Source organism: Crinia signifera, chromosome 2 (assembly GCF_055691185.1).
Source record: "Crinia signifera chromosome 2, ASM5569118v1, whole genome shotgun sequence".
NCBI classification, from domain to species: domain Eukaryota; kingdom Metazoa; phylum Chordata; class Amphibia; order Anura; family Myobatrachidae; genus Crinia; species Crinia signifera.
Genome location: NC_139218.1, coordinates 195,432,422 through 195,451,888, shown reverse-complemented (window position 1 = coordinate 195,451,888; position 19,467 = coordinate 195,432,422). Strand labels below are relative to the sequence as shown.

Genomic DNA, 19,467 nt, shown 5'->3' with positions numbered 1-19,467 from the left:
GACTGGCCTGCTTATTGTGACTTTTTTTTTAAAATGCAGTGCCTTTTATGAGGTGTCCTGGATCTCTGCAAATGTGGGCCCATTGCTATTGTGCAAGTAGGGCCTTTGCTCCATTGATGAACCTACAGTTGCTACTGTTCCATTGTCAGTTGGGGTCTGGATCCTCTCTAATCCAGGCCAGCAGAATACTCTTGGGCAGGCGTTCTCAAACTTGGTCCTCAGGACCCCACACAGTTCACGTTTTCCAGGTCTAACGGCAGGTGCACAGGTGCATTCATTACTCATTGAAATGTTTTACAAGATCCACAGGTGGAGCTAATTATTTCACTTGTGATTCTGTGAGGAGACCTGGAAATGTGCACTGTGTGGTGAATCCTGAATTATTTATGTCCTGTCCATTCCTCAGCAAGATGGAGGCCTGTGCTCTTGGGGATTCAGGCCTCCATCTTGCTGAGGCCTTCTTCAGGTCCTGCTGACCAATAGACAGGACTTAAATAGTTCAGGATTCAGCTAAAGTACCAGTCCACAGAAGAGGAGGATGTTGCCCATAATAACCAGGCACTTTAGAAGGCAAATAAATCCTGACCGCATCCCACTTCCACAGCTATTATTGCATAACATACCAGCAATGATTTGAAAATTGTATCATAGGGAATTGGCACATTTTGCACCGTGTGCAGCAGGAAATGGAAAAACAATACAAAAATATAGGCAAATTGCCTTATAGCTCTAATATCAAACATAATACTGTATATAAACACCACACTGGGTTTATAATGTACTTTATTGTGCACAGAGCAAACTATAATAGAAATGCTTAGTGAAATTGCTACTTTCACTCCAGAACTCTTAAGCTAGCTCTAGCTGGCGACTTTTCATGGGCGACAGAATGCGATTGGTGGTACGGTTGAAGCTGTCCACGCTTGCAACACACTTCTCAGAAGGCAGGGTGAGTTTTCGTCGGGTGTCCATACTTCTGTTGTCCAAACGTAGAGAATTCTCCTTACACGTAATATCCATTTGTATTCGAGCAAGATGTTTGTAGAGCGCATCTAGGGCATCTCTGCAGGTACAGGAGATGTTGTTGCTGTTACATAATGAACGTATTTGCACTACAAGCGAGGAGAGCTGTTCTATGCAGCTAGGGCCAATAATACACGCAAACTAGAATTTCCCAAGTTTTACCAGTACTCTATGAAACACATTTGAAATTAATATTGGGTCTAACATTAAGTTAGGACAACTACATTGCTAGGTACACACTGATCGATAAATTGGCCTTTAATGGGACAGTCACAGTGTCAGCTGTGCAGCACATTGCATATTGTGCAGCACATTGCATATTGCGTCAACTGTGCAGCACAGATATATCTGCAGATATAATCGGCTGACTACTGGAAGTGTACTGTATATGCACTTACCTATCACCAGATAGGTTGGCAGAACGGCCTAGTGTGTACCCAACTTTCTATGAATAAAAAGTATGAAGAAAAAGATCTGTATTCATCAAATTAATACCAGGATATTAATGGTTCTGTGGTTTCCTCCCTGTCACTACTTTTTCTGTCACCTTGCGCAATAATGCCCCACAAGCTGCTGCACCATGGCGCAAATGGAGTATTAAAGCCACACACAGTGACTTTGTTATACTGGGGTTTAGGGCAACTCCAAACATTCATAGCTGTACATTATACTGATGTTTTTGCCGTTGATCAATTATCAGCCAACTGTGCATGTGCCTTAGTGGTACTGTCCATTAATGTAGTCGCTTGCAGCAAAAACGTGTAGCTTTTCTCAAATCACCAAAGGTTCTGCAATGGCGCTGCATCTTTGTACGCAGATGCGGAGATCAGCAAAGCCCAAGCTAAGCAATACAAACCCAGCCGGATGAGACATTGGCACATTACTGCACAGTATCTGCAGATATGAATACATTAGTGTACAACTATAAATCTGACTCAATGTAACTCAATGTCAGATGTACATTAAGAAAATTGTCAGACAAATTAAGAAGCACCAAGGAATTTACTAAGATGTGTATTCTACTTCACATGTGTTGTTGCTATGGGCAACCAATCAGAATCTACTTTATTTAGCACCCTTTAGAATATAGTAGACCGGATCTGATTGGGTGGCCATAGCAACATCACATGTGAAGTAGACTACACATCTTAGTCAATTTCCCCCACTTTGTCTTGTACAAAACGATAGAAGGAGTAAATCTTTTGAGGTCTCCTGAAACTACTAGGAGCTGTTGTGGTATCTGACTGCTGGTATTTGTCCAGACAGCTTTAGTCATCTTACACTACAAACTTACTGTGACTGAGCCAACTTCTGCTTGAGAGCAGCAATGGTGCCCTCCAGCTGATGGACCTCATCTGTCAATCCATACTGCACCTAGGGACAAAAGAAGATAACGTTCAGCCTCAGTGCTTGTACATAAGCTATACTATAGGTCAGGGGTAGCCAACTCCAGTCCTCGAGAGCTACCAACAGTTCACGTTTTCCAGCTCACCTTGCAGGTAAACAGGTGCACTCATTACTGACTAACACATTTTTAAAAATCCACAGGTGGAGCTAACTACTTCAATTGTGATTCTGTAAGGAGACCTGGAAAATGTTAACTGTTGGTAGCTCTCGAGGACTGGAGTTGGTTACCCCTGCTATAGGCCAAAGAGGTCTTCTGTCTTTTAATTATCAGGTATACAAGACATGAGAACATGTTACTGAATAAATTATAAAATACCATGCAGCATCACAAAGCATTGGCACAGTAATTCTATCTAAGAAATTAGGGTTGGGCAGTATTGCTGTAAATGACAACATCTCTGCAATATGATAGTAATGATTGGAAAAATGATATCAATGTTCACTGTAATTAGTGGTATAACCTTACCTGGTCCCTACAAAGATCAACATTTGGTCTGTACGTTCGGTTCTCCAGGCGCGTATGAGCCAGTTTTAGATCTCCACTCTTATTTCTCAGATCCTCCTCCAAGCGTCTTATATCTCCCTCTAGTTCCTCTATCTCTTCTTTAGTCTGTATAGAGAATTGATAAAGCATTCTTCACTAATCATCCTAGCATCCAATGTGTGACCTTTTAATCAATGAAGTTGAACGCACCGAAAAAAACAAACCATGTACACTGAATCATCACTTAATGAAGACCTGCCATTCTTTCCCGCCAATCAACCAACGCAATTAAACACCCACCCACCACAAAAAAAAAAAAAGGGGAGGGAGGGTGGGAAACTTCAGGAGAAAGAGGAAGACTCCTCCTTATAACTCAACCCGCCATTTTGAAAACCCATGCAGTTCCTCTTCCCTGCCTGGGGTGTCGCTGTCTGCTGTAGTGCTTCTGGCACAGTGTGGTCTGTATATCAGCACTGATATGCAAACCAGACCTGTGCTAGAAACACCACAGCAGACAGCGACACCCCAGGCAGGGAACAGGAACTGCATGGGTTTCCAAAGATGGTGGGTGCTAGAATGAACACTACTATGATGATAGGGAGGTTTAGAGTTAGAGAGAGAATTGTAAGAAAGCATATTTTCTCCACCGCAGCAATCAGTAATTGTTGATACGGAGATTAAAAATACAAATTGCATATGTATGTGTTTATCACAACTAAATGCACTGAGGAAACATAGGGGCAAATTTACTAGTTTTTAGAAGTGAGAGATGTTGCCCATTGTAACCAATCACATTCTACTTATCATTTAACAAGCAACTTCTAGAGAATAAATTATATAATCTGATTGGTTACTATGGGCAACATATCTCACATCTAAAAACACACACTTTTGTAAATATACTGCTTAGTGCCCTCCCAAACGCAAGAAAACTACTAATAACAGCCCCATGTGACAGTGGATAGGCTGAGACATGGGTTGTTTCTTGTGTCTGTAATAGTGTTGAAGCATAGAAAACACCAGTGGGAATGAGAGGAAATGTAAAAAAACATTGCCCATAGCAACCTCACATTTAGCTATAATTTATCTAGCAATTTTTAAATAATTATAGTTGGAAAGAAAATGAAAAACCACCACTTTTCCTTTTGGAAGCTTTAGTAAATGTACCCTTTACTCATTAATAACCATTCCATGGTAAATGTTTTTCTTTTAAAACTAGGCATTTTATTATCAGAGAGCTGTGCTGCATTGCATAAATCTGCTGTACGGCAAAGAGGGGTAGTAGCAGAGAACTCTGCTGCATGGCACATATGGGTATTTATAGATAGCTGTGCTGCATTGCGTACATCTGCTGCACGGCAAAGAGGGGTATTATCAGAGAGCTGTGCTGCATTGCACACATCTGCTGCATGGCACAGGGGTATGAGCAGAGAGCTGTGCTGCTTTGCTTACATCTGCTGCTCAGCACAGAGTGGTATTATCAGAGAGCTGTGCTGCATTGCAACATCTGCTGCATGGCACAGAGGGGTGGTAGCAGAGAACACTGCTGCATGGCACAGGGGGTATTAATAGATAGCTGTGCTGCATTGCATACATCTGCTGCACGGCACAGAGCGGTATTATCAGAGAGCTGTGCTGCATTGCATACAGTACACAGAGGAGCATTTTACAATGCTTGTGGTTGTTATTCTGTTTTTGTAATCAATTTATTAAATAAAAATTGGCCAGGCTACTTACATTTTTCTCTTGCCACTTAAGTTCATTGTGAGCTTTCTCAAACTCATGCATCCTCTTCCTGAAGACAAACTCTACAGCCAGTCTCTGGGCTTCCAGCTCATTATTAGTCTAGGTAGAGAGGAAAAGAACACTGTTCAAGTCTCCAATAAAGATAAACGATCTCCCTTCCTAGTACAGGATTCAAGCAATAACAAATCATGTAGCTTTCATTCTAATCTCTTATATTTTTCATGCATCCAGTATACAACATATATATAGGTTACATAATATACATAATATTTTATAGTGTTATTTTCACATAGCACATGGCAGTGATCACACATTTAAGTGTGATCACTGCCAATAAGCAGTTATGCTGGGTATACACTAGTACAGTGGTTCTCAACCTTTGTCCTCAGGACCACCCAACAGTGCATGCCTTCCAGGTCTCCACACAGACTTACAGGTGAAATAATTAGCCCCACCTGTGGATCTTTTAAAATGTGTCAGTGAATAATGAGTGCACCTGTGCAACTGCAGGGTGACCTGGAAAACGTGAACTGTTGGGGGGTCCTGAGGACCGAGGTTGAGAACCACTGCACTAGCATATAGCTTCTGCTGAACTTGTTCACACCGAGCAATTTCTAACTCGTGTGTGTGTGTTCTTCCCTCAGATCTCCTCAGCAGTATAATGGGTCAGGAATGGAACAGCATATGCAGCACACCAGATCCCGGTCTCCTGATCTGAATGCTGCAGGAGCATTACAAGCCATTTAGGGGAAACACACATTATCCAAGTACAGAGGTGGTCAGCAATTATCGGCCAATTGGCCCCATAATTGGATAATGTATACCCGGCTTAGCTACAGTATAAATGATTCCCTCACCTGAATACCTTAGTGTTATCCTGTTATATGTTTAAATTTACATACTGTCATACCTCCACACATGACCCATGCCAGGAGGGACAAACTACTCTGCTGCTGGACTTTTCTCTTAATGTATGAGGAAAGCCCAGGAGCAGAGCAATGTGTCCCTCTTGGAGAGGGTTATGTTAGGATGTACAGTATATTTGTTCCCCCTCCTAAACCCTAAAGCATGATAATGAAGCTAGTGCATACTTGCCTACCTGACCCTCTCCATGAGGGAGAAAATGCTCTGTTCCTGCACTTCCCCGGTAATGTATGATTGCCAGCACCAGTGGTGAAACACCTTTCTTATCAATTACATAGCTCCCAACAGATGCTGGAAATCATACATTACCAGTGAAGTTCAGGAGAGGATAATGTAGGCAAGTATGAGCTAGTGATCTCATACATTGACTGTTACCACTGCTTAGAGGGCCTTGGAGTGGCATAGCATAACATAGCCATGGTAATGGGCCAGATGTATCAAGCTTCAAAAGTGATACAATGGAGAGTGATAAACAACCAGCCAGTCAGCTCCTACCTGTTATTTTTCAAACCCAGCCTGTGACATGGCAGGTAGGAGCTGATTGGCTGGCTGTTTATCACTTTTGAAGCTTGATACATCTGGCCCAAAGTCTCAGTGTCTGTAAATTCAGATACACTTTATTCAGTATTTGTTTCAATCTAATACTTGGAGAAGGGCTTATCACTGCTTCCAACTACATACCTCCCAACATGACCCTCTCCAGGAGGGACACAATGCTCTGTTACTGGACTTCCCACTTAATTTATAATTGCCATCACCTGTGGTGAAGCACCTTTCTTAGCAATTTACCTGATTAACACAGGTGATGGCAATCATGCATGGGGGGAGATTCTCTAAACAAGAAATGCGGTAAAACCCCTGTTATCGGGGTTTTTACCGCATTTTGGGATGCTGTAAGCAATCTGGCAATGCCCCATAGAAGCCAATGGGCTTCTACCGCATCCCACCGCCGCCCCGCAACGACCCCCCGCCGCCCTGCATTGCCCCCTCACCTGTGTCCGGGCAGCACAGAGCTGTGCTGCCCAGACCTGTGACCTCCTCCCTGCACTGATCCTCTTCCGGGTGCAGGGAGGAGGAGAGCCTGGCGCAGCAGCAGCATCGCCGGGTGTGTGAGGGAGGGGGGAGCCGCCGGGACCTGCTGGGACCCGGCGACTCTCACCGCAAAGGACAGCTCCTAACGCAAGAGCTGTCCTTTGCTATAATTATCGCATATGTTAGAACATATGCAATAATTATAAATGCGATGGGCGGCGAAGGGGGGCGGAGATTCTTAGAGAATCTCCCCCATGAAGAGGGAAGTCCAGAAGTAGAGCATTGTGTCCCTCCTGGAGAGGGGCATGTTGGGAGGTACTGTATGCAACTATTTAGGGAAAACACAGACATCTCCTACAGGCCCACTAGTTTTGCTTGTTACTGCAGGCCCTGGCTGCTATGGAGACTGATGTGGCTGACTTTAACAAGAGGAAATTTTACTTTTTAAATATATTTCTGGACAGAAATGTCCAACTTTTTCAATATAATTTTCAGTGTTCTGGCAGAATAATCCCTGGCAGAGCTGAATGTCACACAGTCACACCAGCTCTATTTATTGACTATAAATTGCACAAAGTTGTGGACTTTACACATATTGGGCCTGATTTAGGGTGTACTGTAGGTGTAATTTTTCTGAAACTTTGTAAAATGACAACTCCCGGCAGCAGGCTGTGAGGGGGGCACCCATCACAGGGCAAGGACAGCCCACATGCCAAATCCCATTGTGTTTGCACAATGCAGGCTGCCCCCGGCTGCAGGGCAGCTAGTTTTTTTGGGTAGCAGTAGGTTGCACTACACCTACTCTAGAACTCAGATATTCTGGGAGGGTGAAATGGATAAACCATACCTCTTGTACAGGTAAGAAGATCAGGGACATCATGAAGAAACACTAGGAAACCCCTAATATGTGGATACTGCTATAGTTGTTGGAAACTTTTCATTTTTACAGTTTGATTTAGGCACTATGGGGTAAATGCATACTTGCCTACTTTTGAAAACTAGTTTCAGGGAGATTATAGTTAATAGTAGAATGTTGCACAGAGCCCCATTGAGAGGGTGTGTCAAGCTCCATCCAAAGGGCGTGTCTAGTTCCATATATGGAGAGATTGTGAAAAGAGATTGTGAACGTGGCGGTGTATACTGCCACATGTGATAGGAATCTTTTAAAATGGCTTATATCCAAATAAAGATGAGTCCCACAGCAGTAAGTAAGAGCTATTATACTTGCTAAAGGGAAGTCACTGATATGTGTCAGGGATTGTTCATCTATTGTCTTTTACACGTGGTTCCATATAAATGGCGACATGAAATGCATGTAGCTAGAAGGATCATTGAGGTTTATTAGCAATGGTGGCAAATGGCGCTGATGATTCAATGTACATATATCTATCTCTCATTCCTTTTTTTCCCCAAAAAATGTAACCGCTACATAATGTGGGCTAGGTTAAATGAGGGAGATTGCTAGACTAATCAGGGGGAGAGAGGGAGATTGCGGCTATATCAGTGAGTCTCCTGCAGAATGCAGGAGGGTAGGGTATGCAGAAGGGTAGGGTATGAAGGAGCACTATGTGCTTTATGCACATAGTGCTCCTTTAACTGTATGCTTTTAATTTTTTTATTGTATTAACAGCGCACTTAACGTGCACTTGGGGCAACCCGACACTTATTGCTCAGCGCCGCTCCCCCTTGAACCCTCGCTGAAGTTTGTAGCACGGGCAATGTATCAATTGCCTGTCAGGCATACTGTACATCGCCCATTAAGCTGCTCCGGCTGGCGTTGTCCTCTCCCAACAGCAGGAACAATGCTGTCTTTGCATCCAGCTCTGGGCTGTGCAGAAGATCTCGTGTTAATAGCGAAAAGTCATGCATGCTCAGTACGGCTGGCTGGGGGAGACTTTATTTTTTATTTTTTAAAGGTGCATGCACAGTCCTAACGAGGGCGCTCATAAGGAGAGCCACAGACTGAGGGCATAATGGCTCTCCTTATTGGCAAGGGGGCTTATAATATATGAAGGAAATACAGGTGCCTGCTTCTCCACATTATGCAGGCGAAGCCGGACCCGATAATTACAAAACTTAAAATACGGTTTAATAAATAAATATACCCCATGTACGCATATCAACATACAGTATGGTAGATGTATTAACCAGGGATGTAACATTTTTTTAAACATATTAAGAGTGCACATAACATGCACTAGGGACAGCCCACCGCTTAACGCTTGGCGCGGCTGCCCACTTCAATCCTGTCAGGCATACATTGTCCGTTAAGCAGCTCCACCTGCTTCGCTAGCCAACGCTAGCCCTGGTACTGACTCCTTATTGCCAGAAGGGGTGTTAATACATTAACTGTTTGTAACGAAAGACTGTGCAAGTGTATTAATGATTAACTAGGTTTACATTAGGTTGCTATGGGTGCCCGCTTCTCCTTGTTCTGCAGGAGAAGTGGGATCCATTATTTTACAATCAAATGGCCATGTTAATACATCTACCCCAGTATATCTGTATATTTTAAATACAGGAATCATGTTCCTATTTAGTGTGAGTCTGGTGAAGATTTAGAAATCCACCACTGATGCTATAATATATGTATTTTCTAAAATGACTTGGAATGTATTAAATATTATATGTTACCATGTAATGTCTATTTTTGTGTTACTTGAATTATTCATGCTGTAAGAAAGAGGCAGAGCTATTAGATATAACGAATAGTGATGAGATTAGAACAAAGAGATAGAAACGGCTTTGTTTTAAACCAGCTGGGACTTATTTTTATATGGTGTTCAGTTTATACTCTCCACACAACCAGCAGTCACTAGGGGACTGTACTAAGAGCTTATAGTGGGGTCACTTACAAGGATCATACCAGGAGTACAGAACTATAACTACACTGTACCAAATGCAGCTTACAAATCCAAACATAGGTACAATGTATCAGGGTTGTGCAAGGTATATTTAATACCAAGAGAAAGAATGGGAAATTAGTGGGAATTGGCATATCTATAAGTGGTGCAGGCTGTGCAATGGGGTCTAGCCTGGGACCAGTGGCGTAGCTACAGGGGTCGCAGCGGTCGCACCTGCGACCGGGCCCCTGAGCCAGGGGGGCCCAACCCCCGCCACTGTAACCCCCGCCACTATAATAGGGCAGCCGAGGTTTAATGGCATAATTTCGCACATGCGCAGAGCCGTTCCAGCTTCAAGTATGGACGGATAGCATCGAGCGTCAGCGGAGCACGCTCCATACGTCTCGTAGAAGACCGCCCATTGGGCGTACAGCGTCACCAGCAGCAGCGGCTTGGGTGACGTAGTTGCCCCTGGTAACCTGGAGAGAGTCGCCGCGTAGAGGATGGTGAGTGGGGCCGGTGCGCCAGTGATGCCGCGGGGAGGCCGGTAACGTTAGGCGGGCAGCGGTGCTGGGCGTGCTGGTAGGGAAAGGGCATTGAGTGGCTGTGCCGGGAGGATTGCGGCTATGGATGAGCGAGCTCCTCCGTTGCTGGGACGCCATGATGCTGAGGAGGGAAGGTGGGGGGCTCATCCTGGGTGACTCATAGGAAGGAGATGCCATGGGGATTACAGACAGCAGTGCTGGGGATATCCCTTCCCTGCCAGCTTGCTGTGCCGATGTGGGCATCGGCATGCTCTGCCGATAGAGGATGTGCTGGGATTTGTAGTGCCACATCTAGATATCATGGCCACTAGTATCATAATATAATCCTTTGGGCCTTGTAGATTAATACCTAGCACACCATAGCTTCCAGTAACCTGGGCCTCTCCAGTTTTATCATCTTTGTTCTTTTAATATTTTATTTAAATAAACTACTATCCTATGTTTAAATGTTAGTTCTATTATTAACATAATATACTTGATGTATTAAAATATAAACAGACCGAGATTTTAATTTTGTTGTATGTAGGGGGGCCCCAAGCTGACCTTTCGCACCAGGGCCCATGAACCCTTAGCTACGCCCCTGCCTGGGACCCTACAATTCACACCCTGATCCTATAGTACCTTACAGACACCAGCAAAGGCTCAGATGCATATATCAGTGGGAGAGTACGGGCACACATGGAGAATGCATGCCCCTCTTCTATTAAGCCTCACATGTTAGCCATTATACTGGGAGTCACAGACATGGGCGGATTTTGGGCGCCCCCTCCCCCGTCATTTCTAATCCCCCCTCCCCCGGACGCTCGAATTAACAGGGACAGCCACCAGGTAGAACTGTATGCGCAGAGAGCATGGGCTGCCCGGCTGTATTCACACAGCGCTGCACGTCTGATTTGAAATAGCGCAAGATTTCAAATAGCCTGGATTCCAGGACGTGCAGCCCTGTGTGCATACAGCCGGACAGCCCCCGGCACTCTGCACATACAGTTCTTCCCCGCGGCGGCTGTCCCTGTTAACGCAAGCGGCCCGGGAAAAAAAACCCGTAGAAATGACAGGGGGTCTCATGTCCGGGTGACCCCCCTAAATCCGCCCATGGCAACTGTTACATGTGTCACACAGACTCCAATAACTGTTACTGGAAGTCCAGGATGTGCAGCACTTTGAATACAGCCCCAGGGTCTCTGACTGTTTGTTAGTGCATACAGTTCTTCCCGGTGGTGGCTGTCCCCCGTTACCGGGAGCATATATTCCCCCTTGGCAACGAGCATTTATTCCCACATGGCAATGACCATGTAATGTAACCCCCATGGCAATGACCATGTAACCCCACATGGCAACGAGCATGTATTCCCCCTTGGCAACAAGCATGTAATCTCACATGGCAACAAACATAGAACCCATGGCAATGAGCATGTAATTTCACATGGCAATGAACATGAAATCCCACATGCCAACGAACATAGAACCCCTGGCAACAAGCATGGAACCCCTGGCAACGAGCATGTAGGTAAACAGCATTTATGTAGCATAATTTGTAATAGGCATTACGGTGTTAGGTGTGTGGCTGAATGTGTAATCGGCATTACGGTGTAACATTTCACAAAAAAATGAGAACTTGTGCACCTGTGCAATAGTGATAGCAATGGCTTCTCTCAGCTGCGTGGAGGCTCTCATTTCAGCTTCGGCTCTTTCCTTATTGTAATGGCTGTACTGTTCCCATTCCTGGGGAGTACTTGTCCTGAGAAGAGACAGTATACCTACGATCATAGCACCAAGACATTTCCTACTACAATGGCACTACAGATGCAGAGATAGGACCGGGTGTAATGATGCCAGAGCAGGTTCCTGACCAAACTTGGACATTTTTTTAAAGCAGGAATCATTTACAAGGCAAAACCATACATTGTAAATGATTGTTGCTTTAAGAAACATCTGAGTACAGCCAGGAACCTGCACCTCTGGCTAACTTGCGTGTCATTACATCCTGCCCACAGTCTATAAACCTATTGTATCTTTTATGGTTCCAGTAATTGATTATTTATTGAACGGCTGTTCTCACACATAGGGACGAATTCAATTAACTGAGGAAATTTCATCAGCCAATTAATTCCAGGGGATATACAATTTGCCCCAAAAGCCAGCACTTATCGAGGATTTTTCTTTACCTCAGGCCCGCGGCAGCTAAAAAAAGCAGAACAATTATCCATATTCATGATCACAGCCATGAAAATACACGTTCAGGAACTTATCCAGGATCTTTACAATGTAAGCTCTCAAAAGCAGGGACCTCTTACCTCATGTGCTTATCCATTCTTACTTCAGCAGTCTTCGACTGCACCAAAGCATGCTGTGTGCTGCCACCTGGATACTTATGTTGCAGCAATCAGCTGATGTTCCTATAATCATTTACCCTGTACTTGTCCTGTATTGTCTTCAACTGTAAGTCACTGTTTCCTGTTTTGATTATGTGAACTCTGTAATCGGGCGCTGCAGAACCCTTGTGGCGCCATATAAATAAAGGATAATAATAATAATAATCTTATGTGCTATCTCCTGAAATCGAGTAATTTTTTTAAAATGACCAAAAACTAAAACAAAAAATAAAAATCAGGCAAAAATTGTGGTAAAAGGGACATTTTTTTGCAGAACATTTTTTGAGGCTAATTGAATTCCCCATAGCTTCTTACTTTTCTTATAAACCACTTACACAACCATGTTCTGTCTATAGTTAAACATAAAAGGGCTCCTATCCAGAAGAAAATGCTCCATAATTGTCCCCAATATGTACAGTATCAAAACATATCCCATTTGCAGCATGCCAGACATTAACTTTAATGCCAAGGCAGGCTATAAGTAGCTGCAATCACGTGAGTTGCTCTGTTATTAAAGCTGCATGATAGTAATACTATTGGGCATATCTATCACAATCTGCATCCAGGATGTGGACGTGATGTGAGAACATTGCTGCAACTCACAATGTGATAATTGAATACATTTTAGGGATGTATGAATTATTGCATGCAGGGACAGAGTTTACAAGAAAGAGGTCAGTTTCTGTACATGCACACTACAGCCTTCTTGAGGTATTTTTTTTTACCACCGCTTGGTACTTACGCAGTGATTGGTGTCCAGGTGCTATCCTACCACTCCAGTCATCTGAATGCTGACTTCCAGTTCTGTGACCCAGAATGGTGATAGCCCAGGTATACGAAGCCGGCCTGCCCGATGTTGATACAACGGGCAACTTCGCATCACCCATAGAAACCTATGGGGGATCGCAGCAGGGATCGCTGATTCCTGCTGCGATCCCCCTTTAATACAGTCAGGGGATACTTAATATTTGCGGCTAACCCCCGAAAACTGGTGGTTTCGGGTATTTAGCCTCAAATATTGTTTGATAAATGGGCCCCAGGGTCACTTAGTACTGCTCCAGGCATTGATCACCCTATCAGGGAGGAATCGAAGAGCTGATCGAAGGAACCGGCTCCCGACTTTGCTCTGCTTGTCAAAGCGGAGAATGGAGCTGGGTACCAGGAGGAACTCATTGATAATGCAGTTATTAACAAAACAGGACACACAATTCTCACTTTCTAATACACAAACATCAGACTACACCTCTCACCTTCTAATACACAGACATCAGGCTACACGACTCAGTTTATAATACAGAGATCAGACTACACCTCAAACCTTCTAATACACAGACATCAGGCTACACCTCAAACCTGCTAATACACAGACATCAGAATATTTGCCTCACCTTCTAATACACAGACATCAGACTATGGGGGGGATGCCCCTTTCCACCCCCTATCGCCGGCTACCGCATACATAATTATCGCATATGCTGTAACATATGCGATAATTATGGCAAAGGACAGGTCGGTGCGGGCGGCGGTAGGCTTCTATGGAGCATCGCCAGATTTTTCTGGCGATGCCCGTTGCGGCGGTAACACGGCGGGGGATGCTTAGAGCATCCCAAAATGTGGCAAAAACCCAGATAACGGGGTTTTTACCGCATTTGTACTTTAGAGAATCTCCCCCTACAACTCTCACCTTCTAGTACACAGACATCAGACTACACCTCTCACCTTCTAATACACAGATACAGATGTATCGGGATTCATCTTTGCAGGTGATGGCGATGGCGTCGCCATCGCCATCACCTGCATCCCCGCCAGCTGTATGCCGGAAGGGGATGCGCGCGCACGAGGTCCCCTTCCGACCGTGCTGCCCTCGGTCGCCCGGTGCCCACGACCGCACACCCCCCCCCCACGCAGTGCCCTCTCGGGTCCCCCCCTGCCCCCTCGAGCGGGAGGCGGACAGTATTGCGTCCGCCTCGCCGCCCGGATACTGAGACACGCGTGCGCGGGGGACGCACGCGCATCTCAGTCAGATGGAGCGCCGTGTTGCTGGCGGTTCGCCAGCAAAGATAAAACCGGCCCCATCTGTAACAGAATATTCACCTCACCTTCTAATACACAGACATCAGAATACACTTCTTCTCACCTACTATACAGACATCAGAATATACCTCTCACCTTTTTTTTATACTGAGACAGAAATACAAACACAGTCTTTCCTTTAGGATCTACAATACTTATCTGCTAAACTATTCTACATATCTGAACACATCAGTACATGTTTTTTGCTCAACCCGATAGTAAATAACCCTCTTAAGGCCTTAGGAGCTCCTACCCATTAGGTACTCGTGTTGGTTGAACTTTCAGTGAGATGTTAGGAGAATGTTTGGTAAGTGATAGACAAGTCCGATCTATCTCCAATGTCTCAACTTTGCCTCTGTGGTCCCAGTTTAGTTGGTGCCTTGATTCCTGTAGGAGGCTGAAAGAGAAAACCTGGGAATAGCATTTACTGATGCCTAAACATCACAACTTTATTTTAACAAAGGCAGCCCTTTAACCCATAAACATACAGGGCCATATTCAATGTGGCCGGCGAGGGGGTTAAACGACGAGGATCACCGAAAAGATGCGATCCTCGCCGTTTAACCCCCATGCCGGCCGCTCACCGTATTCTACGTTCCAGGGGAATCCTCAACATCAGAGGATGGCTAGGATTCCCCCAAACAGCGAGGCTTGTGGCTAATGCAGGGAGCCCGCTGTATTTAGCCGCAAATCTTAGCTGTTTATCGGCCGCACGCACTGTTTTCCCATCGCTACAAAAACCTAGCGAGGGGGAAACGGCGCGTGCAGGGAAGTATGTTGAATACTGACCCTGTGAGCTGTGACAGTGAGCAGGCTGCCCTGCTGGCTGTCACAGCTCGCAGAAAGCATTGACTACACCTCACAGTGTATACATTAAGGGATGGTCACTGCACACAGCAAGAGATGCTGTTTTTGCTTTTTGAGCATGCTAATCATCTGGTGTGTGTAAATAAAAGTTATACATATAGTAACATCAGGGGTTGAAGTTAGAGGTCAGGCCTCCCCTAGGCACAACATGATCGGTCACCTATCGTCACTGCTCTCTTCATGCTGGGGCCTCCTGATTACAAAAGCGCATCAACCTCACAACCCTTCCACCACCACAATTACTGACCAAAGCCACCTCCTCTGTCACTAGTTACACAATACAAACAAAAAAAATAACTTGGCTCTCATGCAAGTGAGCATGTTCTGCCTCCCTCCAGTAAGCATCACATGAAGGGGGAAATCTACTAAGATTCTATTTCAGATGGGATGTTGCTATGGGCAACCAATCAGATACAATACAATAAGGTGTTAAATAAATAAGTAGATACTGATTGGAGAGTCATAAAACTTGGTTTACAATGTACAACAACATGTCTGCAAATCATAGTAACTTATACTTATCCTATGTATCCTTCACAATTCACCACTGCTCACTACACAGGGGATATTCAGGAATTTCTTGCATCAAATTTACCAGAGTTGCTCGAAAGCTTCGCTGATCTTTTGCTGCAGTGCCTTGCGGACACCTTCAATCACCTCCACCTCTTTGTGCAGCTCCTCCTCCACAGGGTCTTTCACCAGGTCAATATCTCTGCGACTCTCACGGAAATTCAGACATTCTATCACTACATCTGAAGGGACATTCTTGGCCTGTAGGGCACGTTCTGCTTCATCTTTACTCTGCAATCAACCAAATTGGCCAGGGCCAGTTCTGCTGTTATGACTTATCTACAATAAGTCGCAATTGCTCTGTGATAGACTCAACCTTACGCCAACATCCTAATACTGGTGCTAAGAGCAAGCAAGTTGGAAGGAATATATAATACCACCAGTAAAGGTGCCCATACACAGTACAATTATTGTATACAATTTGGAGTAAATCGCATTGCATCACATCGCATATGTTTTGCAATGGAATGAGTTGCAATCTAGTAGAAAAAGTATGTGCAGCACATACTTTTTGTGCTGTGCGATGTGATGTGCACAGGAGCGATGCACACCTGTTAAATTGTACCGTGTATGGGCACCTTAAGGAACACTTTAGCTGGTACTGGGTTCTTGTTATGAAATCACTTGCAGCATTTTAGCATTTGGCAGCTGAAACTGAGAACTATATTGGACTCACCAGTATCAAGGCATCTATTTCTGCATCAACTTCAGAGAGGCATTTATCCAGCACCTCCTTCCACTTTTCTACTTCGTCAATACGATCAGCAAGACGGGTCCTGTTATCATGTTCGTCCCATGCAGTCTAATCAAGACGACATTTGGGTAAGTAAATCTCAATTAAATGAAGATATGCACCACACCATAATCCAACATATACTGTAATTCCACACAAAAAAATAAATAAACGTTTGACTTAAATGTAAAGGGTGACCTAAATCATTATCCTACATGCCATATCTGTATGTGCTGTATACCTGGTTATTGGTCTCATTGCGTAGAGTCCTGGCCTCCTGCCGAATCTGATGGGAAGCTGTTCGCTGCCTCTCAGCATTTGTTCTAATTAGATCATTATTGGTGTGCCAATCTGGGACAGAGAAGCGGCTCCCAGGTTTCAAGTGTACAGTCGCCATGTGAATGCTGTTACTGCAAATTAGAGATAAGATTATATAAACATCCAGAATCCTGGTTACAACTTAAGTTTCCCAGTTGACATTAAAGGAGCAGTGGTGTAACTTATAAGCATGTACAATCATTATCTATGTAACTTCATGCCCCCCCCCCCCGACTCGGACAAGACCCCAGAAACCCGGGGGTGTCTGTGATAGCTTTCACCAGGGACATGGGGAAGGGGAGATTATAGCCTCCCTGTGTGGTCCAGACCGTTTTGTTTTTTGCTACATGCCCAGACCATACAGCAGTAGCGCACACAGGGGAGGTTTCTGAGTACCCAGAACCCCCCCCCCCCCAGGAATCTAAGGGCCCTACACTGAGAGCTGAGGGTCCCCTCTTTCCATGGGTACAAGAATTTTCAAAATCGGCCCTGGGGAACCAGAGATATCTGACTTCAAAGCAGTGGTCCCCATCCAAGCCTGTTAATTGCTCTTCCCAGTCAGATATTTCAGGTTCTGTCTGACTTACAGTTTTTTTGAGGGTATAAAAGCTGGGACTCTCCCCCTTTGATGGACATTAGTAGCTTGTCTCTACTACACCCAGAACCAGAGATATCAGCCTTCCAGCAGCTGGTTACTGCTCCAGCTTCACACAGCTTCCTGGTATGTAGTTTTATATACTCGTTGGCAGATTGCTCTGATCCCCTAATCCCCAGTAACATTTGGTAGGTGGGATTCTCTAGTTTTTAACTCCATTAAAATCTAAGAAATCTAGTTCCGGGAACTGGAGATATCTGCAGTCAAGCAAGCTGTCCTCCCACCAGAAAATTATGAATAATGAGTCCACTCCACTATACACTCCTCCTCTGTATATTAAACATCCTCTACCATCCTGGAAGTTATGTATCAGGACCCCTTCATTCAGCCCAATGCCCCCTTCTCCCACCCCATCTCCCACCATCTGTGCAGTAAAGGGGAAATTAGTGGAAATTACCGATACAGGCCCTACATGCTGAGCGGTTGATATAATACCCCATACCACCCGCAGGACATCAAAGCTTCCCCCACCCCCACCGCTGGAGGATCAGTAGGGGCCCCAATACATTGCTATGCCCAGGGGTCTACACTGCTGTTGTGTGTGTGTGTGTGTGTGTGTGTGTGTGTGTGTGTGTGTGTGTGTGTGTGTGTATATGTATTTATTATTATTTATATACATTTGGTCTATCTATAATACTTTAACTGTCCCGGCATATACTGGGTCACCTAAGTGTCCATCTCCGTGCTTTGCTCCGCCCCTTTGGAAACCCCCTTCTGAAAATCCTGCGTTTGCCCCTGTACAGGGAGGCTTTATTCTCCCCTCCTCCTCTCAGAGATTGTCTGGTCCGGCATTCCGGGTCTTGTCCGATTTTTACCCATACCCCCGCTATCATAACTTTATTTTTTTATTTCATGATTTCACGTTGTAACCTAATGCAGTGTTTCTCAACCTCTGCCTTCAAGGACCCCCAGCAGTTCACATTTTCCAGGTCTCCACACAGAATAGCAATTGAGGTACATAGCTCCACCTGTGGATCTTTTAAAATGTGTCAGTGAGTAATGAGTGCACCTATGCACCTGCTGGGTGAACAGGAAAACATGAACTGTGAGGGGGGTACTTGAGGACCAAGGTTCATAACCACTGATCTAAAGCATGTGCCCCTACAAGAAGCTGCCATGGACCCTGGAATTACCAAGTATTTCACGCTCTCCCACTTGCTATGCTGAATGCAATCCCTGTAGTAAGCAGTGAGGCAGCAGGGCTGCAGGTTACATAATATTCATAACTTCTATCCCTTCCCATAAGTGTCTGTCTCTTCGCCTTTCCTACCCATCTCCTTACCCTCCCGTCCCAACCGCGGGGCCAATGCTCCGGGATCCAGGGCTCACCTGCTTGTGTATTGGCTCCTGGTCACCTCTCGGCTCCTGAGGCTGCCTATGTTATCGGCGTCCCAAGAAACCGTCTCCAGGTAAACGTAGAGCGGCCAATCATCTGTCAGGCAGTGTTTGCGCACATTGCCATGGCAACGGTCTGTCAGGGCTCTGTCCTCAGCAGCGCTCTGTGAGTGTGTGACATAAGCTCCGGATGCGGCACCAGCACGTGCGCTTTGGGCTCGGGTTCTACGGGTAGCAGCAGCATCAGTAGTGCCCTGCCGGCGGCGGGGAGCCCGGGCAGTACATTATACCACATTCTCATAATTCATTTCTGAAGCACAGACATGTTTCACAGCTCTGCAATTACAAAAGTAAGCAAACATGCCGGTCCTTTCACACTGGCTAGGAGTATCACTCCCCTGAACTCCCCCTCCTCGTTGCAGTGTTCCATTGAAGTATCAGGGTTTTATTTATCAAACAGAGACAAGAGTTTAGAAGTTGCGAATGGCAACCAATTAGTATCTCACTATCATTTTATAGACTGTCCTTGATCAATGCTTC

At 45.0% G+C, this 19,467-nt stretch overlaps 1 protein-coding gene across 1 annotated transcript; it reads right to left on the bottom strand.

Annotated features, from left to right (window-relative positions):
* Nucleotides 1–771: 771 nt before the first annotated feature.
* Nucleotides 772–19,194, bottom strand: TEKT2 (tektin 2). Its single transcript, XM_083173508.1, has 10 exons — nucleotides 18,922–19,194; nucleotides 16,861–17,029; nucleotides 16,563–16,688; nucleotides 15,912–16,117; nucleotides 14,703–14,846; nucleotides 11,628–11,742; nucleotides 4,652–4,759; nucleotides 2,897–3,040; nucleotides 2,318–2,397; nucleotides 772–1,063 (listed from the first exon to the last, which is right to left on the bottom strand). The coding sequence occupies exons 2-10, from the start codon at nucleotides 17,014–17,016 to the stop codon at nucleotides 850–852; spliced, it is 1,293 nt and encodes a 430-aa protein (XP_083029634.1). The 5' UTR covers nucleotides 17,017–17,029; nucleotides 18,922–19,194; the 3' UTR covers nucleotides 772–849.
* Nucleotides 19,195–19,467: the final 273 nt, after the last annotated feature.